This window comes from Dermacentor variabilis, chromosome 3, assembly GCF_050947875.1.
Source record: "Dermacentor variabilis isolate Ectoservices chromosome 3, ASM5094787v1, whole genome shotgun sequence".
Taxonomy (NCBI): Eukaryota; Metazoa; Arthropoda; class Arachnida; order Ixodida; family Ixodidae; genus Dermacentor; species Dermacentor variabilis.
Genome location: NC_134570.1, coordinates 213,757,114 through 213,780,329, shown reverse-complemented (window position 1 = coordinate 213,780,329; position 23,216 = coordinate 213,757,114). Strand labels below are relative to the sequence as shown.

Here is a 23,216-nt window from a genome sequence, read left to right as displayed (position 1 = left end):
GTCACGGCCAAACAAGAGGAAGAATGGAGAGAAGCCTGCAGTATCATGGCGAGAAGAATTATAGGCGAAAGTAACGAACGGCAGCGCAACGTCCCAGTCGCGATGGTCAGCGGAGACATACATGGACAGTATGTCAGTAAGCGTGCGGTTAAGGCGCTCGGTTAGACCGTTCGTTTGTGGATGGTAAGCACTAGCAAGTTTGTGTTTAGTCGCGCATGAGTGTAGGTCATTGACAACTTTAGAAAGAAAGTAGCAGCCTTGGTCGGGGAGGAGCTGTCGAGGGGCGCTGTGGTGAAGGATGACGTTCTCTAGGAGGAAGTCGATGGCATCGTTTGCACAACTTGTGGAAAGAGCCCGTGTGATTGCATATCGGGTGGCGTAGTCTGTTGCTACAGCAATCCACTTGTTTCCCGAAGCAGAGGTAGGAAAAGGGCCAACAGATCAACACCTACACGGAAGAATCATTCTGATGGTACGTCGAGTGGTTGCAGGTGACCAGCAGGGAGTGTGGTCGGCTTTTTGCGTCGTTGACAAAGGTCACATGCAGCAACATAACGGCAGACGTCACGGTATAGACCAGGCCAAAAGAAGCGCCGACAAACGTGGTCATAAGTCCGTAACACACCAAGGTGACCGGCAATCGGTACATTATGAAGCTGGGCAAGAACAGTCTGATGCAGATGCTCAGGCACAATGAAGAGTCGGGCAGGGCCGTCCGGGCGCATGTTAGAGCGGTACAATACACCATCTTGAAGTTCAAACATGCGAGAGGAAGAATCCGGCGCCGTTGAAGTGAGCCGTTGAATAAGGTGTTGCAAGGAAGCGTCCCGACGTTGTTCGGCTCCAATGTCACGAAAAGCAGCCAGAGAGACAACGGTGACAGGTATGCCAGCCGCAGAAACGTGAGGAGGGTCGACAGGATGGTGTGACAAGCAGTCCGCATAGATTAAGTAGAATGTCATGTAGAATGTCCAACGCTTTTGAAAGATCAAGAGATAAGCCACCAACAATGTTTTCGGTGTCGATGGCAGTTTAAATTCCATCTGTTAATGATTTTTTAGCTAATTCAGTTCAGTAACCTTGTCTAAAGCCAAACTGGTATTTAGAAAGAATATGGTACTTGTCTAGATAACCTCTGAACCATCCTGTAAGAATTCCTTTGATAATTTTGCTAAAAAATGAAAGAGTTGCTGTAAGGTGCTAATTAGAGATTAGATGCATGTTGCCTTTTTCAAAAACATGATAATTTTCAGGAATAATTCTTCAGCCCTGTTGGGAAGAACCCAGTCCAGCGGTTCTGTCTTTTATACTGTCGATGACTGTAAACTTCCTCAGGCGAAGCGGGATAAAGAAAAAAAGTGTGAGGTAAACGTGGGCATGTGTAGCTGAGAAATCTGTCAGGTCGGATGGATTGACGCAGAATTAGTCATTAAAAGCATTTACTATATTATAAGAGTTTGAAACCTGTGGTCTCCTGAGCGAATCAAGGTTATCAAGTGAGTATGCCAAGAAAGGAATTTACAATTTGCCACTTTTGTTTGCTGTTGGTCACGGCTTACTTTATTTTATCTTCAAGGTACTGTACTTTAGCGGCCTTAAGCAGCTTGCCTAATGTGTTGGAGTATTCTTTATAACACTTATGTCGATTAAGATCAAATGGTTGCTTTTTGTATTTTTTGCATTGTATAAGTTGTTCTTTTTTTGCAAGCATTTTAACAGACTAAGTGTGTACCAAAGAATAATTGATGCAAGATACTTTTTTTTCTGCAGGAAAACAATGCTGTGGCAGCTGTAAAAGCATTAGTAATGACAGAGGAAAACTGCTGATCAGCAATTTCTACACTGTTGCACTGCTTGACTATAGACCAATTGCAGTGCTCAATAATATTAATGAACATTGTTTAACTGCGCGAACAAATGGACCACAGAGTACCAACTCGCCCAACAAGTTCGCTAATATGTACCAACTCGTCCAACAACAAGTTCTTCTAAACTACATAATATTAATGAATTTGGACATATTGAGGTGACTGTTGAAGTACCAGATTACTTTGTTGTCAATTGATATTGTTGTCAATTGACAAAAATAGGGTGATGATCAGTTACAGGTACCTCTACAACACCAGCCTCAGGGAGATTAATGAGATTAGACATGTGGTCTATGACAGTACCATTACCATTAACTGAAATATGAGTAGGCATGGTTATAGTGCATTCATACTCACTGAAACAAGTAATGCATTCTCAAACCTGTGCGCTCGCACTATCAAGAAGGTCGATGTTACCGCTATCACCTAAAATAATTACCCCTTTCCCATCTAGTGAAAGAGTTTTCAACACATCCCCTAAAGCTAAGGAAAATTTAGCAGACTCATGCTGTGGAGTTGTCTTTGATATTCAGATTGCAACACTAACCCTAAATGTCCGTGTTGCCTGAACACGAGACTGCGGTGGACACCATGCAGGACACCAAGCCAGCCTCTATGGACACGTGCTGTGCCACTGCTGTAAGTGCACCTGCACTGCGAATCGCGCGTCCATTACAACACGCCGTTTAAATTACCAATCTTCACAGTCGGCAATGCATCAACCAGGCAGACCACGATGTTGAGTTTCGGTTTCATAACCAACTTTATTTGGAACCAGTAATCCCTGCTTCTTGCCTGCCCGCCCATCTCTTCGTGTGTACCGCTTGTCTTAATAGGCCTTCCGCTGCTCCTCAATAACAGGCCGGGGATCCGGTATGGCCTATGTGCCGACAACATTACCCTCTGGTTAGCCACAGGGTCGACTGGGGCAACGGAGAGCTGCTTGCAACTGTGCAACTGTGCTAAGTCACGTGGCCTTAGCTACGCCCCCCAAAAGTCAGAGCTACTCTTGTTCTCATAGCGAGAGAACCACGCATCCGACTCGCCCACTATCAACATGCAACTGAAGGGATGCGCCATCGTTACATCTCGGAGCATAAAGATACTGGGAATGGTTTTCCAGTCGGTTTGCACCAACACAATATTGATCAATAAGCTTAAGAACACAAGAGCCCAAGTTACCCACACAATCTGGTGAATAACAACAAAGCCAAAAGGCAGGGAGAAGACAGACACGCTTCGGCTTGTCCAAGCCTTCGTCGTGTCTCGAATAAATTACGCTATTCCATACGCTCTACTCAACGCGACGGAATTGACGAAAATCAACAGAATGATCAAAGAGGGATATAAGCAGGTGACGGGCCTACCAATCAGTAGTATGTCCACGGAATGCCCACTACGACTAGATGTGCACAACACGGTCAAGGAGCTGATTGAGCTGCATTTATCCAGCCAGCGAACGATGTTGGCATTTACGGAAGCGGGGAGGTCCATCCTCTTATGCCTGGGGCTCTCTGCCCCGCTCGGCCACGCTCCGCTTCAGACTGTGAGCATGTGCCATGCCATCCAGAGCAACCTCACCGTACCTCCCTTACCTTGCCACATGCACCCAGTGCACCGTGCACAGCGGCCATACACAAGCAATATGGGAGTCAACCCCTACAGCCTACATTACCCCCGATGTGCAGCCACAGCAGCCACCGCAATCTTCAACAAGGAACATTGGAGCAGCATTTCGATCCCTTGAAACAATCTCCTCCAACCCAAGAAAGTGACCATAGCCCTCGCGCTCTCCCAAACAGAGGTCGAAGTTGCAGCGACCAACTCTGAACGGGCGTGTCACAGCTTCGCTAGCGGCAGAATTCATGCCAATATGCTCAATATCATCAATCAAAAGCCACCAATGAGATCTGCCACGACCATCTGGGGGCTAGCTCATCACGGCATTCCCGGCAACGAGGTCGCCAACCACGTGGCTCGAGATTTGACCTGCCGAGGCGACGCCGAGGAATCCCAACCCGAGCGCATACACCCTCTAGTCACACACCAAGACATCGCGCAACATTACAAGCTAACCCGCAGGACGCACAAACCCCCGTACGAATCACTACTTAGAGTGCAGGAGCAATTCCTCCGAGCTCTACAAGTCAATGCATTCCCCCCCACCCAACCAGAAATCACCTCAAAGCTCCTACACAGTTCTCTCCACAATGCCGCTTCTGTGCAGAACCCGGATCCCACAGGCACATCGCAGGGGGTTGCAGACAAGCACCATTACATCCTCCACATCTTTATCAAACCAATGAGCTTTGGGAGAGAGCCTTGGCCAGCTCCGACTTCAAGGATCGGCAACGGCCGATTGCGAGGGCCCAGGATGCGGCGCGAGCCGAAGGCATTCTGGATGTTTATTCTGGATGAAACATGTTTATTCTCTCTCTCTCGGCACTTGGACACCTCACAGTTTCTTCGCTGGTGAGTGCTGACACTACACAAACAGTGCTAGATTTGAAAGCTGCTTTCAGCTTGCAGGACACCCGAGTCCACTTCCACTCACGTGCAACGTGCAACGAAATGCATTAAGTGTGGACAGTGGGCCTACAAATTGCACACCGATGTGTCTCGCACGCCACTGCACTGCGCCACTTCCAGTCCTTCCGGGAAGTGCAGATGTCACGTGCGGTGGTTTTGTTAAATTCCCACGTAATCCAGGTAGGAAGTTAGGGACAAATTCGGCTGCTCGTGGAACCCTAAAATACCGTTTGTGGAAGGCTCTTGTCTGCAAGGCAAACCCAGCAGCACAGCCACCTCTAGTTTGGCATCCCAGGCCTGGTGCCTGTCGGTGTTGTGCGTGCTTTCTTGTGGAGGAGCGGGAGGCTTTCGTGTTCATGAAGCAGTGTGGTGATGTGCTGCTAACGAATGGCCGCAGTGTGCACGATCCGTTCAGAAGTGCAGTGAGCAAAACTGAGACACGTGCCCTGCTCATCTTTGCTCTGTACTGCCCTTCAGGTTTAATGCATTGTTTGACAGCATCTGCCATAAACAGAGCTATTATTTTCAATGGTGCAAGAAGTGATTGCGCATCCACTATGAGAAATGGACTTGTAGTGGCACAGCGTAAGCTCGATATGTCGGATGTGGCGGTGAATGAGAGTTCGGTACACGTGTCGTATGGCCCTATGCTTTTGCATGGTATCCCCAAGGGGATGTTACAACTCTTCAATGAAGATAATAATTTCATATTTCAGAGCGGGATATATCCAAGATTGATTGTATTATTGCATAGTGAACAAGGCTGTTGAAAATTCAAGAATTATTTGTAAAGTATTCTGCATTCGATTTCCTTCCGGCAGTGCTCCGACTCATATTCTATTTGGTGTAAAAAATTACTACTAGTGCACCGCTTTGCAATTCTTGTTTCAAGGAGAGTGGACAGGCCAAGGTGGTAGCACTCATCACCTTTTCTCGAAGTGCACCTTTCTCGGGCAGCCATGCGACCTCAGCCACACTCTCTATGGCCGCCTTCTTCACCTGATGAGCGAGGGCCTCCGCCTGCAGACATCGAAGGCAATTAATTGTGCCTGTTGAAAACACTTTGCATTATAACAAAGGCAGAGAGTGGCAGCAAAAAGCGGGAATTGTTCAACGAGTTTCATTTGTGTACACACAAAGGACAGCATGAATTCAGAAAACAGCATCAAGTACACCTGCAAACAACAATGTGGCTGGCCATGCCTTCACCATTTTGCAAAATAGCTAACTGGATATTTACAAGGAAGGGCAGCTTCCACTCCTACCCACCTCCATTCTCTCGTAATCCCGCATTCTGATTGGCTTGTGATAGTTCTTTTTTTTTTTCCAGCATCGAAAATCAGTCTCAGACTGGTTGGTGCAACACTGGCTTTTTTCTGTTGTGCGATGTAGATTTTTCGGGCACCGATCTTGTTGCCAACTGGAAATTTTTCAGTGTGATGGGGGCGAGCATTAGCCCTACCGCGGTCCCTTGGTCTGCCCTTCATGTTTTGCCTGCATCACTAGCTGGACCCTCAGCCACTTGCTGCAATATTTTGGGGCCCATTCATGTTCCCTTGTTTCTGCATGCATTTAAGGCTTAGTTCAGGTGTCGCAGAACCTATTGTTCAAAATGAAATGTACAGTCCTAATTTCATCTTGACTGCTTCACCCAGTGTGAAAAGGCTGACAAATGACCATTTTTAACCAATGTTCTGTAAAAATTTAGGTACGTTATTATGTGGGGCTGATAACGGTACCAATGACCAACATACGCAGTGACTGTGAACAATGCTTCTCAGTAGTGGTTCAAGATTCTCTGAGCCAACAGTACAAGACGACAAACAGGACACATTATGTGAATGAGCATATTTCAACCATTGACATAGCATGAGGGACTAGTTTTGGTGAGAAATATGGAAAAAAGAAATGCTACAATGCAGCCTACTGATGTGCTGGACCAGTTGGTCAATCTGAATGCATATCACAATAGCAGTCCTACACTGTGTCAGCTGATGCCCAGCATTTTTTTCATTTTTTGTATGCATGCTTCCCTGCAGACCCATGCCTTTTCTTTTAGGATGTAGGCATGTACAAAGAAAACAACAGAAAAGACAGCGCATTGGCAAAGAAGACAATCAACAGCACACAGTGCATGTCTCGAAATAGCGTGGTTTATGACCTAAGTGGTGTTCCAAGGCCAGTTCTTCCTCGCTGGATATCCGTCTAGAGCTCCTGGCATGGCATGTAAACCTGCCCTTCTGCTGGACACCTGGTGTGGTGCTGCGAAAATGTCCCTGAAAGCACAACCTGTCTAGATAGGCACCAGGTCCAGGAGTCAGACAACTGCAATTGCTGGTTATCCTACCTGGCCGCCTGCCATTACTTAATCTGCTTGAAGCTTGATGGGCATCAATTTCTTCTGCCTTTGTTTGCATGCGGTCAGGTCATGTTATCCCGATTCACCTAAACAGAGCTGGAGGAGAAGGGTGACAATGAGGCTACAGACCTGTACAATTAGTGTCATGAATCATGCAAGAACAACGAAGCCAGTGCTTGTCTTCGTTGTTCTTTCGGTCCCTCTGTCTATGCATGCACTCTAAGTGATGTTTACAATGGAATACCAATTATCCCACATCCAAACCCTGGGACAGAAAGGAAGATGCAATGCAAGCCCGAAAAAGACCTTTTCATTGACCTTTTGTCAACTGGGCTTGACTTGTTCCTAGCTTCTTCTCCATTTCAGTTTTATTTACTTTCTTCTCCGCTTCATGCAATTTCTGCCACACCCCCCAAACGTGCACCTGTTGTATGGTGTCTTGCACCCGGCTGCCAGCTGTCTTGGTGGCATACAGGTAGCCCACAGCATGGCGCAGGTAGTGGCTCGTGTGTCGGGTGCACTGCTCCCACCACTCTTCCTCTGGTTCACTGTCTGAAGCACCTGCATCCACCACCACAGGGTGTTTATCATCGGCACATTTCAAGTCCCAGCAAGATGTCACGTGTAACCCTCTGTCCTGAGCCTCCAAATCTACTAAAATCATGTGATATTCCTTAACTGCACACACTCCTAACAGACCACGTGCATTACAGGAATCTCCATTTATTACAAGCACAGAATTTTTTACAACTTGTCATATTTTACATTAAATGAAGGCCCAGTACTGGCAAGCACCAGAGTGCCCTAACTAATTTGTTATTGGTGCAGAGTCGGAGCAACTTTGCCCGTTCTTTTTGGAGCAAGTGGATTCCAATGACAGAGTGAGGGTACAAGTTGCATGTTCCAATGGGAGATCATGAGCAGATTTCAAGCGGTGAATACTTTGTGGAGCAGTCGAAGCTCCTGCATAAAAATCGGTGCAGTGGACCAAAACTCTGCGCGACGTATTTCCTTTACGCACACATTTTCGTCTGTTTCCTGCTCACTGCGCTCGGTGGTGCTGCAGTAGTTGTCGCTTTCGTGGTGATGGCACATGCCATGGACGACTCGTTGTGGCACGCTGCATTTCTTTCGATGCTTGATAGTGACAACTTCAGCTCGAATTCCTCAAGTTATACGTGTGATGAATCGGACACAGAGAATGACACTGAAGCCACCACTCATGAAGGGGCATTTTGAAAGGATGTCTCAACTGCCAGCAAAGAGACCCAGGGTCATTGGTTTCATCGATGGCATTCAGCAATGCTGGGACAACGGGGTAAAAAAAAGTGTTAAGCCTTATTCTTGGTGAGATATACAAGTCAAAAACTTCTGAAATCAAAGTGCAAGATCAAGCACAGACAGACAGGCAAATGACACTGGTGGCAAACAGCTGAAACAGACGTACAGCTGGGTGTCCTGGGTCTGGTTGAGGGCTTCCCCTCTCACGTTCCGGCGTGACATGGCTTGTGTTCCAACTGCGGATTTGTAGGCATTTCTCTAGGCCAGAAAGACGTGCTTGCTCACAGTCGATTGCTGGAATACATTTCTACAAACCAGTCGTGGTTTCGGCACTCAGCAGGTAGATGCACTGTGTGGTCGTGATACACTGGCTCGCTGCGTTCACTGCAGATGCCACACACGCGTGCAACTTGAGCATGCAGCACATGAGCTTTCCACAAGCAACACCATTGTACCTAGGCTGTGCGGCTTCAGCAGATATTGTTTCACCTCATAACATTAGGATAATGTCAATGATGCCAAGCCTGCCATTGCAAGGTGACTTTAGTATCATAAAATAAATATCTTACATTTTCCAACCATCATGCTTGCCAAGCGTGAACCATTTCCACGGGAAACGTGTGATAGATTTTTGTAACTGTGCCAGTGCTTCGCTAGTCCCAACTAGAATATTGGCCATTTGCTCTCTAATCCACATAAAGGCACATGAGGCATATAAAGCTGGAAAAGCAAGCAAGGGCGTTTATTGGGATCTTTCGTGGGAACCAGATGCGTAAAGTGAAGACGCAAAGTGGAAGCATTTGCAACAGTAGTAGTTGCAGCCATATGCCTATTATCATTCTTCAACAACTTCAGTTGTGCCGCCATGCCAGAAAGAGTCAGTGAAAAATAAAAAGAAAGGCTGCAGAGACTGGCTTGCAGAGCTTGGAATAATTGTAGTACAACAGGATAGTCAGTACAGACTCTTTAAAAATAATACATCATCATCATCATAATCATCGTCATCATAATCATCCGCCTGTTTTTATGTCCACTGCAGGACGAAGGCCTCTCCCTGTGATCTCCAATTACCCCTGTCCTGCACCAACCGATTCCAACTAGCGCCCGCGAATTTCCTAGTTTTATCGCTCCACCTAGTCTTCTAGCATCATCGACTGTGTTTCCCTTCTCTTGGTACCCATTCTGTAACACTAATGGTCCGACAGTTATCTAACCGGCGCATTACATGACCTGCCCAGCTAACAATAATACAGCAGCGCACAAAAACACAGGATGCTGCGATGTAAAAATGGGCCGGGTGCACTTTCACAACTGAAATGAATGAAGGACAACCCACAAAGTTCAGCTGTGAGTGCACGCCTGTAGCATGTCCTGTGTTTCTGCCCACTGCTTTGATTAGTTGAAAAATAGTTCGATACATTGGTAATTCAAAATATAAGACGCACGTTCCAAACGTTTTTCTGAAATTGTGACAAGCGGGAATTTACCAGTTCGTTTCTTTAAGGCCGTGTCACATGCACAAACATTCATTTTTTACACATGAATGCCACAAATAACTCGTGCTGTGGAATGGCCTTTGATATACTGATCATAGCGATAAACCTAGAAGTCTGCATCGCCCGCCTGTGGTGATCAGAATTGACCATGGTGCACCTTGCGCAAGACAAAGTGTCTGTTGTGCGTCCTTGTTCGGGATGAGATGGAAATACACACAGCATGGAAGCAAGCCAGCCTGCATGAACATGCTCCAAGCTACCACCAGGACGCTTGTGCTGCAAATCGGGCGTCAACATACCGTGCACGTGCATCTTATAATGCACCGTTTACGAGCGGTCATCGTATATTGGTAGAGTGTACTACGGTAAACAAACGATTACTCTAATGCCAATAATTCAAACATGCTTGACTATTCAGAGAGCACAGCAGCACTGCCCCTAGCCCTACTTAATGTATAAGGACGATTGAAATTTCTCACTCCTTAAAGTGCATTGTGCAATAATTCGGACTGCACAATTGCGTGCTGATGTGGCCACCAAGTCATGCAGATATTTTCATTGTGACACACCACTGGCATGGTCATCTGCTCTGTCACCAGAGTTCCGCGAGACCAAAACTAGCAAAGCCCAGTCCATATGGTAATTGCTGATTTGGGGCATGCATTGACTGTACTTTCGTCTATCTGTAGTGACAACATGACAATGGTTGAGATATGAATTTTTTAGCAACACCTTTTGCTCGATCCTGTGGCACTCTTATCATCTACTGTTTGAGACCAACTGATCCCTTTGATTACGCTTGTGGAGCGTCGCTCTGACCACTCGCAAAAAGGAATAGCACAAAAGCATTGCTAGAAAATCATGGCCATGGGATTGTCTAGGCCAAGTGTACGTGCACGCAGCAGCACACATTGACAAACCTGGGCTGTATTTAGGAACGACCAGTTTCGAAATACAGTTAAACCTCGATATAACGAAATAGGTAAAATCGTCAATTTGCTTCGTTATATTGAAATTTTGTTGTATGGAAATTCGACGATTTATGCAAATAAGTACAGTCACCGATTGATTTTTTTTGCATGAGAAGGAGCCGCAGAATTTTCTGAATTATTGTGCAATCGAAAAAAGCAAATTTCAATGAGAAAACAATTCATTTTGATCAATTTGGGAGTTGGCGGCGAATGACACGGTTTCATGCCAGTCGACGATATCGTCACATCGGTGGTATGAATTAAGCGAAGCCAGCCATGCTCTTGCGTGCACTCCACCCCTGTGGCTGATAGCGTTACTCGCACTGGCTAATGCTATCATATTTCAACCATTGTCATGTTGTCACTACAGATAGACAAAAGTACAGTCAATGCATGCCCCAAATCAGCAATTACTATATGGACTGGGCTTTGCTAGTTTTGGTCTCGCGGAACTCTGGCGACAGGGCAGATGACCATGCCAGTGGTGTGTCACAACGAAAATATCTGCATGACTTGGTGGCCACATTAGCACGCAATTGTGCAGTCTGAATTATTGCACAATGCACTTTAAGGAGTTAGAAATTTCGATCGTCCTTATACATTAAGTGGGGCTAGGGGCAGTGCTGCGGTGGTATCACGAAAAGTGCTGGCAGTGGGGAGCAAATGCTCCGTCTGCTCTTGCTGGAACGGGTGACCGAAACACAAGATTACACATCCTCCAATATTAAACGCGCGGGAAGGCAGCTTACACGATGCCATGCCGCCCCAGCATGCCCGCTCTTTGTACACGTGGCAGATTACCTCTAAAGCAGGGTGCATGGCTGTGTATGTGCTCAACCATGCTTACAGCCACGTGCAGCCACGGCCAAGATGAGTGCCGGAAATCGCTACGCATGCCAAGTCATGCGAATAATGATGTTGCTCATAGACGCCGACACGTCTTGCACTAGTCAGGTGAAAGATAGTGTGCTTAGCATTGTGCCAATGCCGTCGTTCCTAGACACCAGTGTGTCTTGTGCCACAACGCGAAATTGAATGTATCTCTGAAAGTGACGATCAATAAAATACGGCACACCTTTTTTGACCACTATTGAAATAAAGTAGCTTATTTTTGGGCGAATCCGGTATTAATGCGTTCGAGATTCTTAGGGTACCTCATGCACTTTCCGGGAGCCAACTATCTATTTATGTATGTTCCTATCTATGTATGTTTCTATCTAATCGTTTTACGGCCCACCTGGGTCACCGGGTAGTTTGCTGTCGAACAGGTAGCACATCGGGCTGCTGTCTGAGTGAACAGGGCTCGAAACCGTCAGAACAACTTTGGGCACGGAGTATGTCACAACGTTTGCCACTCCTCAACGAACCTCTTTCGTGCCGACATGGGTCACAGTAAATGCGGGACTGGGTACGCGCTGGTGTTCGAAGAAACTTTTTGACTTGGAGCAATGGGTATGTGGCACTCGGCCTGCAATGATTTTCAATTAACCTCTTTGATGCTAACTTGGGTCAATGTGCAAGTGCCAGTAGGTGTGTGCCGCTTTTCAATGAAGGTAACTGATGCCAACTTGGTTAATTAGGTGTGCGCCAGTAAGAGTGTGCCGCTTTTCAATAAAGGTCTCCGATGCCAACTTGGTTAACTAGGTGTGTGTCAGTAGGAGTGTGCCGCTTTTCAATGAAGGTCTTTGATGCCAACTTGGTTAAATAGGTGTGTGTCAGTAGGAGTGTGCCGCTTTTCAATGAAGGTCTCTGGTGCCAACTTGGCTAACTAGGTGTGTGTCAGTAAGAGTGTGCCGCTTTTCAATGAAGGTCTCTGATGCCAACTTGGTTAACTAGGTGTGTGTCAGTAATAGTGTGCCGCTTTTCAATGAAGGTCTTTGATGCCAACTTGGTTAACTAGGTGTGTGTCAGTAGGAGTGTGCCGCTTTTCAATGAAGGTCTCTGGTGCCAGCTTGGTTAATTAGGTGTGTGCCAGTAAGAGTGTGCTGCTTTTCAATGAAGGTCTCTGATGGCAACTTGGTTAACTAGGTGTGTGTCAGTAAGAGTGTGCCGCTTGTCAATGAAGGTCTCTGATGCCAAATTGGTTAACTAGGTGTGTGTCGGTAAGAGTGTGCTGCTTTTCAATGAAGGTCTCTGATGCCAACTTGGTTAACTAGGTGTGTGTCAGTAAGAGTGTGCCGCTTTTCAATGAAGGTCTCCGATGCCAACTTGGTTAACTAGGTGTGTGTCAGTAGGAGTGTGCCGCTTTTCAATGAAGGTCTCTGATGCCAACTTGGTTAACTAGGTGTGTGCCAGTAAGAGTGTGCTGCTTTTCAATGAAGGTCTCTGATGGCAACTTGGTTAACTAGGTGTGTGTCAGTAAGAGTGTGCCGCTTGTCAATGAAGGTCTCTGATGCCAACTTGGTTAACTAGGTGTGTGTCGGTAAGAGTGTGCTGCTTTTCAATGAAGGTCTCTGATGCCAACTTGGTTAACTAGGTGTCTGTCAGTAGGAGTGTGCCGCTTGTCAATGAAGGTCTCTGATGCCAACTTGGTTAACTAGGTGTGTGCCAGTAAGAGTGTGCTGCTTTTCAATGAAGGTCTCTGATGGCAACTTGGTTAACTAGGTGTGTGTCAGTAAGAGTGTGCCGCTTGTCAATGAAGGTCTCTGATGCCAACTTGGTTAACTAGGTGTGTGTCGGTAAGAGTGTGCTGCTTTTCAATGAAGGTCTCTGATGCCAACTTGGTTAACTAGGTGTCTGTCAGTAGGAGTGTGCCGCTTGTCAATGAAGGTCTCTGATGCCAACTTGGTTAACTAGGTGTGTGTCAGTAGGAGTGTGCCATTCTAAAATGATGAAAAAGATCCCTTAAACTACTCCCATGCCAAACGGAATTGAACCCACATTGCAAGGGTTCCCTAAGGATGGCCGCCCGACACTTTAGCAGGCTCTGCCACAAATTTACTGAGCATGTCCGCTTTTCAATGAACGTCTTTTCGTGCCAATGCTTTAGTGAGCTGCAGCAGGAATGTACTGGGCATGTGCAGCTCTACAATGAGCTTCTTGCCAACTTTGGTCACTAAGCATGTGCCACTGAGTGTGTGGCAAGTGAAAGAACAATGCTCGGCATTCGCAGGCACCGCCATGCCACGCTTTTCATGTCGGAGGCCCTCGAAGGCCACATACAGACTTTTCGGCTGTGCCACTACGTGGTGCAGCACGTTCAGAAAGGAGCACGAGAGAGGAGCCCCGTGTCTGCCTGATGCGTTCGCGCACACTGGCGCACCATGCGTTTCGGAGGCAATGCACAGACTTTATGGGGGCAGTGCTAGATGGCCCCTAGTGTTCTTAAGGGAAGTGCCAAAGGGGAGTCCCACTGCATTTAAACGCCTCGCACATAACTCGTTTCGACAGTGGCAATATGTTGTGTCGCTATGCTGATTCAATGCTAAACACATTACTATCGACAGTCATAGTGAAATGGGTTTCGTCTAATATTTTTGGGCACTTCTGACTAGTATGTTTTGGTCGTCCGCACCGGGTCCGAGTTATTGGTTGACAACTGTACGTCAGCAATGAGTCGATTTAGGAAAATGCTGTCAGATTCAAAGGTGGCTTTCAACTTACAAGAAGATCGAGTCCATTCCCACTCACATGCAACCCTGTGAGCCCAAATGAAGACATGCTCAACTGGAACCTGCGAACAGCACAGCGATAAGTCTTGTGTGCCACTGCCATGATGGCTTTCTGCAACAACTACCGAAGTACGGCCACAACGTACGGAGATTTTGTTAAATCCAAGCTGTAATGTAATAATCTGTCCAAGTAAGAGTTGGGGTAATATTTGGTTTGGCTGCTTGTAGTACCTTAAAGGGACACAGTTTAGATTGATAAGATATTCTTGAACAACTATGCTTTCGTTGATTTTGCGGTAATAGGTTGATTTTTAGAAGAGAAAATGGCGGGCAAGCTTTGATTTTTTAATTTCACGCTAGAACTTTAGGTTGTTATGTCAGTGTAAAATCACGGATTCCAAATTTTGTTTTTGTTTTGCGTTTCAACTGTTGTGGTTCAGTAAGTGTTCCTGAAACTTGCCATGTTGAGTCTGGCTTTATTAGAATGCAGTCTATGCAGTCTATTTTTACAGATAAAAGCTTAACTAGGTTTGACCAGACGGCATCAAAATCCGTGATGTCATGGCAGGCTGGTGCGGGAATTTCAAAGTGGCGTCGCTATGTGTCTTTTGGTGTTGCAACTTTCCTGGCTTACCAAGCGTCTTCTCGCAGCAAGAGTGGCTTTATTGGTATTGTGGAAGCATAATTTACCAGTACAGATCAGATAATTTTTCTCTTTAGTGCCCCTTTAAAGTGCCACTCATGGAAACCCCTGGCCCACAAGAAGACAAAACCACCCGTGCAAATATCTCCAGTTTGGCATCTCATGCCTGGAGCCAATTGGTGAAAAGACGAAGTGTCATCCATGCTCCCACGCAGGCTGTGTTGCTGCACTGAGGCATCAGCTTTCACCACGGCAGCCACACAAGCTATTAGCTGGTGTTCAACGTGGAGCCGGCATAACACGACATGAGAAACAACATTACAGACTATTGGTTTAAAAAAAAAAAATCATCCATATAAGTTGTTGTCTACTCGAATGACATATGAATATGCAAGCTATCTTTAATTTCATAATCATAGATCATTACGTTTCAAAGAAAACTTAGGGCTCCGACATGCATCGTGTAGCATTCCAGGGAAAACATGGGGAATGAGGGAGATGGAAATTCAAGATGATGATCAAAACGAGAACAAGGTGAAAGCAGGAGCCAACATTTCGACAAGTGGACTTGTCTGTTTCAAGGCATGTAGCATTCACATTTGATATGGTGATGCTATCACACGCCGGTCTTCACTGCCCCACGAAAACCGTTGCAAAGCTCCTCTCCACAGATTCACTGTAAAACATTGCAGTTGACAAGCGGCAAAACGTAGGGCATAAGGCTCCCTGGCACTGACCAAGTCCAAGAGGAGCAATGGCAGCAACAGCCCACCCCAAAAACAACTGGCAAAAAGCTCACCGAAAATGTGCCGCTGGAAACGGAAATACTCAGACCGCACGGTCTTGTCCAGGTGGGGTGCATACTTCATCACCAAGCGCCACATCATGTAGTGGTTCAGTGTACTGCATAGACGAAAGAAGAAGAATAAACATTTTGGCTACTTCGTGTAGATCTATTGTCGTATCTTACTAGCTGAGCAGTAGACAAAAAAATTTAAGGGGCACTTTGTTGTCCTTATGTGGATGAATGCGAAAGCACTGTGACCACAGCGTGATGCCTATGCTCTTTCAGTTTTTAGTAGCTAGTTCTTGGGACACCTAGTTCTTGGTTCGACTCCCACCAAAGGTTGAGGGTTCAACTCCCAACAAAGAGTGCGAGTTCGAGTGGCTTAATTAGCTCTACCTTAATTAACTGTGCCTTGATTAACTTTGTCTTCATTAACACCAAAGGTCGTGGATTTGACTCCCATCAAAGGTTGAGGGTTCATAGCCTCTTTGGATGTGGTCACACCAACGCCGGATTTTCCGCTTCATGAGCCGCATAATGCTTTCGCATAATTAAGAAAAACATGAACAACTACGCGGTACTCTCAACTGAAAGGCTTTATGCATGACCAAAGGCAAAGCATATTACTCCCAAAATATTTTGGATTCGCATTGTTGGTGCATTGTTTGTACTTTCTCATCACCATAGAGCTAAGGGAAATACAGTTGCAGCCATTGTTCATTCATTATTAACTGCAGCACAACTGAAAGACAAAGGACAAGAATAAAGTGAGAACACAGAGCACTGACTTTCAAATGAATTCATTTGAAGAATATTTAATAATAAGAGTAGTTAATAACGAATCCCCACCAACTTGCCTGGCTTTAAGTTCTTATGTTAACGTGGATTCACTGAATACTTGGAGGGTTTCTTTTTCTGCTGTTGAAATGGCAGATGTTGCAGACCATGACCACATGACCTGATGGTGCAAAGCCGCCATGCAAAGCAATTTTTCTCGTTGGGCAGTCCAGTGTTAACTTCAGTTCACTCACGTTACGAAAATGACAACTAAGTCTTCCAAGCAGTGGCATGGGCAGCACATGAAAATAGTAAAATGAGCGCAAGAAATACAAACAAAACAGATGGCAGCACTAGTGTTGTTTGTCTTAATTGTCTGTGTTTTTAAGGTATATAATGAAATAACTGACTCAACAGATCAGAGCGAACCACTAACTGTGCACGATAGCAAGTGAAAGAATTGTACAAATATTTTACAGCACTGCTTCACCATAAGAGTGCAAACACATTTCATGGTTGAAAAATTAGTAGCCATTAGTTTATTTTTCAAATTATAAATCGAATGCGATTTGTTTTAGTTGATTCTTGCAGGCGCCAAGTGGTGGCTAATAAGTGGTGGCAAATAAAATGGTCCTTTTAATGCACTTACATAACACTTCAAAATTGTCACCTGGGTTTGGGATGGGACTTGGATGTGAGATCCCTGAGACAGTGAGACCATTGTCTCAAAGTTGCATTATATGTGAATGGGAATTAATTGCAATGCTCACAATACAGGTATAGCAGCGGCAAATGAATACAGAAGACAAAGATGAAACAGTACGATGCTGTATGTATTTCAATTTGAGAAACGACCACATAGCTTATTTGCAGAAGTACGACAGTTCTGCATCACTGAGTGTCGGCAACCCCATCCTATCTGGTGTGCTGAAAGCAGGTGCTTATAAAAGTTTAATGTTTGAATATTTCCACACACTAGAGATTGAGTGGTACTTGTCAAAGAGAAAGTTGTCATCCACCCAACTGTACCACAAAGCTACAATGAAAACTGAATGAAGGTTTCTCAGAAAGAAGCTTTGCAGAGAAGAAAGATTTATCCTGGTCTCGGGATCGATCCCCGGACCAGGCTTAATTTTTCTTTAACTGCAAAGCTTTCTCTTACAAGTTATAAGAAATGTTTATTAGAAAATGGTCAGCCTCCTCAACTGGTCAAACTGAACTATTAGCCCCACGCCCTGGGCCCCTTGATATAGATGGGGCCAGGGTGTCAGAATGAAGTGTTTTTTGTTCTGGTTTTAGTTTCATTCCAATGAAAAATGTTCAGTTCCAGTTCTACTCCATAACGAAAAAAAAGAAAAGATTCATAATGGTTCGATACGGTATTGGTTTGCATGCGAAAAATTTTCGAAGCACAGTAATGATAAAAAACATAGTATTTGTTTTTTCTAAACAAGTGCATTATCATCTCTGAGATCATGCTTAGTGCCTTGAGTCAAGGCACAGAGCATGATCTCTGAAGTAGCATGCCATCGAATATACTCGCTGAAATGTGAGGCCGCTGTTCTGATAAAACCAACTTCTGTAAACGTCTGTAATAAATCGTTGTACCTGTAGAAAATGAAATGATAAAATCTTCAGCGCACGAGTTCTAGGTTTTGCTTCGATGCCAATCTGCGAGTGCAGCAAACGGCAGGCTTAGATTAGTGGAGCCCTCAATCAGCTATCACTCACACTGCGTCTGCCCGAGATACGTGCTTATTCCCAACTAATTCCCACCTTATTCCCACCTAATGCTGACAGTGCCTAATGTTGGTTGTTCCAGATTGCCAACTTTCCCCTTGATCTTAAATCCAACAAAATATATTTCGGTTTCACTCCGAAGCAAAATAATAAATAATGTTCTGGTCAAGTTTTTTGTTCTGGTCGAAAATATAGCCTTTTTTTTCGTTTTTCGTTTTTGTTTCGTTCTGACACACTGGGTGGGGCAACCACATGCCTTCTCGTGGCCCTGCCAATGCAGCGCTATCTATGATCAAAACACTTCCTTCCTGAAACATTCATATTGGGTTTCCTTTGTAGCTTCATGCTCAGACAGGTGGGCTACAATTTTGCCTTTCATGAACCATCCTCCAGCTTGTACGCTTCTGCAGAACTTATCTGCCATAAGCAGCATTTAACAATGTTTTAATTGTAATTCGTACTGTTTTATAGCTTCCACTCATGTTTGGTACCACCTCGTTCTGACCAGGGCACACACAATTGCTTGGTCTCCAAAATGAAGTCCAGCTCCGAACCAGCGTTGCATAATTTAGCCGCATGCCCTGCCTCGTGCTCCGATGCCCCAGTGACGCCCTCAAAGTGGCTGTGAGCAGCACTCACGTGGTGTCGGTGGTCGAGATGATCTGGCTCAGGCCGCTGAAGTAGTGCGGCTGCACTATCAGCACAGGAGTGTCCTGGCCGATGGAGTGGCCGTGGAAGTAGGCACTCAGCAGCTGCTCCCACTTGACCTGAACACCAGCATATAGGCGCACCCTTTTCACCAAGCCTCGCCCTGAGAACTCCAGGATGGACAGGCAGTGTGAGCCCGACGCGGACACAAAGCAACAGACAATCCCGAGCACTAACCTGTAGCGATTTTATTGCAAAACGACATTTGCATATACACTTATGTTAAAAAAGAATGTAGCCCTATCACGCAGTGCAGAGCCACACTTTAGCTGTTACTGTGCTGTGCACCCTCAAGAAATGTCGCCTCTTATTTAGTAAGCCATGTCAAAGGTGCACTAACACAATCTGCTTAATCATGCTACATTTCCACAACCTCTAGCATCAGGCAACAACACTGTTATGAATCACGATACTATAGCATAATGGAGTTATCAAAATACAGTCTGCACCCGCAGTTATGGTAGTGCAGCACTAAATGTCCATCAGCATTTTCTTCACATTTTGTCATCTCGCTCTCTTAGATGTTCATTCTCACAGAGCAGAGTCTGATTATAGTAAACATGGCCGCAAGATAGGAAGATGTCATATACCACCACCCTGTGCACGCATTCTATGCACTTGTTGCACTGCTTAATGATGCATGTCTTTTTGTACCTCAAAAAGCGGAGAGATTTTACTGCATAGGCTGAACAACTTCTCAACATGGGTTGCCTGTAAATATACGGATTCGTAGCAACTACTGTGATCACACTGTTTGCAAGGCTGACTCTTCTGAGGCTATTTACTATGTTTGCTATGTTAATTTTAAGGCACACATGTTTTCTGAAAAATGTTAAGCCCTCTTTATTAAGAATAGAGATAGGCATATAAGTGAGCCTTCTATCTCATTACTAGATGCCGAATTTTGACATCTTGCACAGCCACCTCTGATGTACATGTGCCTGTTCTCTTTTGCTTGGTGTGTGCATGTGTGACAAGAGGATGGGTATGTACGATTCTATCCTTCCATTAAACAGTTGTGAGTGTAGCGCTTGTCTTTGTCCACCTTTCTTGTTTCCATCATCATGCTGTTGTCATCGTACCACCGTGGTCATGTTGCCTTAAAAGTTTTGTGATTGTTATGCTGTCATGGTCATCCCATAATCATCAGCCCACTGTCGTCATTCCAACATCTTGTCTCATGTCATGCCATTGTGGTCATATCATCACTGTGATTTCTTTGTCATGATGCGTGAAATCTGCATATTTGAGGACCACATGTTTACACTGAGGGAGGCATCGCCCGGTGAAAATGTGCCCAACTTGATCGTCTGCCCCATACTTGCAAATCATTGCTATGAAATCACAGTGTTCGTCGAAAACAACAATGAAAGCTACATTAAAAATAGTGGAAATTTGGGCTTGTTGGTTCAGGATTTTCGGGCTGTATAGCGCAAACAGAATGACTACAAAAAGAAGGACAAGACGAAACACAAAATGCAAGTGTGTCGTCCTGTCTTTCTTTTGGTGGTCGTCCCATCTGCACCCGAACTTCACTTTAAGTCATTCCCACAGCCATGTTGGATCTGCATAATTCTTCTATTGTTCGTTTCTGCTTAACACATGCACAAAGTGGAATCACCTTTGCCCTTTCATCACCTGCATTCAAGATGCAATGCCCTTCAAGGCAGCCGTTACCAACTATATTTTGAATTTGGCATCTTAGTTTCATACCATTAACTTTATGTGTTTGATTCTACTACAGGTTGTATGTATATGTACCTACCCCCTCAGTAATGCCAAGTGATGGTAATGAGATAAATAAATAAATACAAATAACACAAGCACTCGTGTAGTGGCCCTTTCTAGGTGCATGAAGATGCTGTGAGGCTTGCAGCGTTTACAAATTTCAGTGCGTGAGGTTACTGTGAATTGGATCAGATGCACTGACCTCACATAGTAGGTAACTCACTGTGGGTTTTGGCTACAAGATCGTAGTTCACTGCCCTGTAGTCCTCAAGGTGAGTGGAACATTCTAAAATGGCACAAGTTAACCCTCGTCTAGACAGTGAATTAAAGGTTTTGTAAATGCAAACAGTAGAGAACAGTAATTTAAACAATCACAGAAAGCTGGCTGCATCAAACAAAGAATCAATGCGATGCAATGCAATGCAATGGCACTCACAATGGGAACCAAGCGTGTGAGCTGCGCCACAGTGGTGCGCAGGCTGCTCGGCTCGGTGACATTCTCCCGAGGACGCAGACGCTGCGCAGGACAATACACAGTTAGCACACATTGTGCCTGCAAACAGACACCACTGCATCAAACTTTCAGGTTTCACCTCAACCAAGGCAAACAAACATGTGCATGCTGTGCAAGAGCCCAATAGTAAAACTCCAGAAGACTCCCCTGCATGGTTACTGAAAGTATATCAGTATGCTATTGTATTCTCAGGCACGCATTCAAAGCGCTAAATTATGCTGCAACCAATACCATAAAAGACGCATATGTAGCCTATAGCCAACTGCTACATGCATAGTGCACCGCCTATACAGGCACCAATTATAGCCACCTAGCGGGCGCTTCCAGCAGTACGCTCGAGAGCAGTAGCAGATGACAACCATTTGCAGCAAGGATGGCTGAACTTCGCGGCTGCAATTCCTGTTTTGTTTTAAATTTTAAATTAAAGTTTAAATTTTAATTTTAAATTCCCCAAGGAAGCTGCTTGGAAACGTACAAAGCTAAAGTCTGACCAACATATCAGTACTTTTTTTAATGCCACTAGAGAGAGGTGCCACGTGATATATTTAAGGGCAGAGCAGTGCCAGTCAAAGTAGATGAGCGCTGGCGGCAAGGCCCGATTTAGTCCTCTGCGGCGTAAGCATGATAAGGCAGAATTAAGTTGAGTACAACATTCACATGCAAAAAAGGACTACGTTGTGAAACAAACAAATCACTTGGCATGGTAAGTCTGCTCAGACAGCATAGAGGTGTGATGACTTCCCAAACGTGACGCAAACTTTTCAGCAAAAATGGAACAAAAATACCACATGCAGCAACTATTAGCCCTACCCCCCTCTCCCCTTAACTATGTATTATCTAAACATATTTCCCCAAAAACCACAATATCTAAGGTGCCCTCAGGTGAAAAGAATAAAGCTGTTAAAGAAGCACTTGCTTGGTATCATTTCGATAAGGCACAGCGTGATTTAGGCCCTTTAAAAAGAAGCCAGGGTGAAACCTCGTACCTAAAAAAAATCAACAACAGTTATGCATGAAGCAACTAGCAACAGTTCAACATGCGTGAAGCCAAGCATAAAATAGATACAAAACCATGAAGTGCGCAACAACTGGTGCTAGGATTTACTGGGCCGCATAAAACCAACAATTTCAGTTCTTGCAAGCTTCAGTAGCTTTAACATACAACACAATGCGCTCATGCAGTGGTGCTGCCTAGCTAGTGCAATGCGGTAAAAAAGCGGCAAACGGCATTCAGAACTTTAGTGAAATGCCTTTAAACCGCATGCTGCACTGCAGACGGGTCGCTTACCTGTCTAAATAGGATTGAGTGGAAAAAACATTGACACGACAAAGGAAAGGATGAGAACTAGAAATTTCCCACTGAACGGCGATGATCCATTGCTACTGTTGCTCCCATTGATAAGGCTTTACGGCTGATGATTAGAACCATATCGCCGGCATGTTTTCGCCGTCATTTGAGCCTCCCACCGTGTAACAATTACAATTCTTCAACATTCCTTGAATCTTTGGCTACCCCACACATGCGAAGGGTGTTGCTTATTTTGCTCTGAAAAGATGGATAAGACCGAGAAGCACGATCAATGACGCAGCAAACTATGACGCGCGCAGCTGGCTCTTTTCCAGAGTGTTCTGCGCAACGCCAGCGGCGATGGCGGCGGCAGCAGCCTGTTTTATGCCCACTGCAGTAGGAAGGCCTCTCACTGCGATCTCCAATTACTCTTGTCCTGTGCCAACCCATTCCAACTAGCACCCACAAATTTCCTAATTTCATCGCTCCACCTAGTCTTCTGCCATCCTCAACTGCGTTCCCCTTCTCATACAATGGTACTCATTCTGTAACCGTAATGGTCCAACGGTTATCTAACCGGCACATTTCATGACCTGCCCAGTTTCATTTTTTTCTCCTGATGTCAATTAGAATATCGTCTATACCCGTTTGCTCTCTGATCCAAACAGCTCTCTTTCTGTCTCTTAAAGTTATGTCTAGCAATCTTTGTACCATCACTCCTTGCGCGTCCTTAACCTGTTATCAAGCTTCTTTGTCAGTCTCCAAGACTCTGCCCCATATGTCAGCACTGGCAAAATGCACTGATTGTACACCTTCCTTTTCAATGATAATGGTAAGCTTCCAGTCAGGAGCTGACTGGAAGCCGTATGCCTGCAGGAATGTATGCCGTATGCGATCCAACCCATTTTGATTCTTC

General features: G+C 45.2%; 1 protein-coding gene across 1 annotated transcript in view; it reads right to left on the bottom strand.

Annotated features, from left to right (window-relative positions):
- LOC142575015 (endothelin-converting enzyme 2-like) overlaps positions 1-23,216 on the bottom strand; it is a 211,005-nt gene that overhangs the window by 88,954 nt on the left and 98,835 nt on the right. Inside the window, exons 5-9 of the mRNA XM_075683991.1 lie at positions 20,935-21,015; positions 18,702-18,829; positions 15,558-15,661; positions 7,181-7,317; positions 5,325-5,417 (exon numbers count right to left, since the gene is read on the bottom strand). Of these exons, the coding sequence (XP_075540106.1) occupies positions 5,325-5,417; positions 7,181-7,317; positions 15,558-15,661; positions 18,702-18,829; positions 20,935-21,015 (543 nt within the window). The remainder of the gene's footprint in view (positions 1-5,324; positions 5,418-7,180; positions 7,318-15,557; positions 15,662-18,701; positions 18,830-20,934; positions 21,016-23,216) is intronic.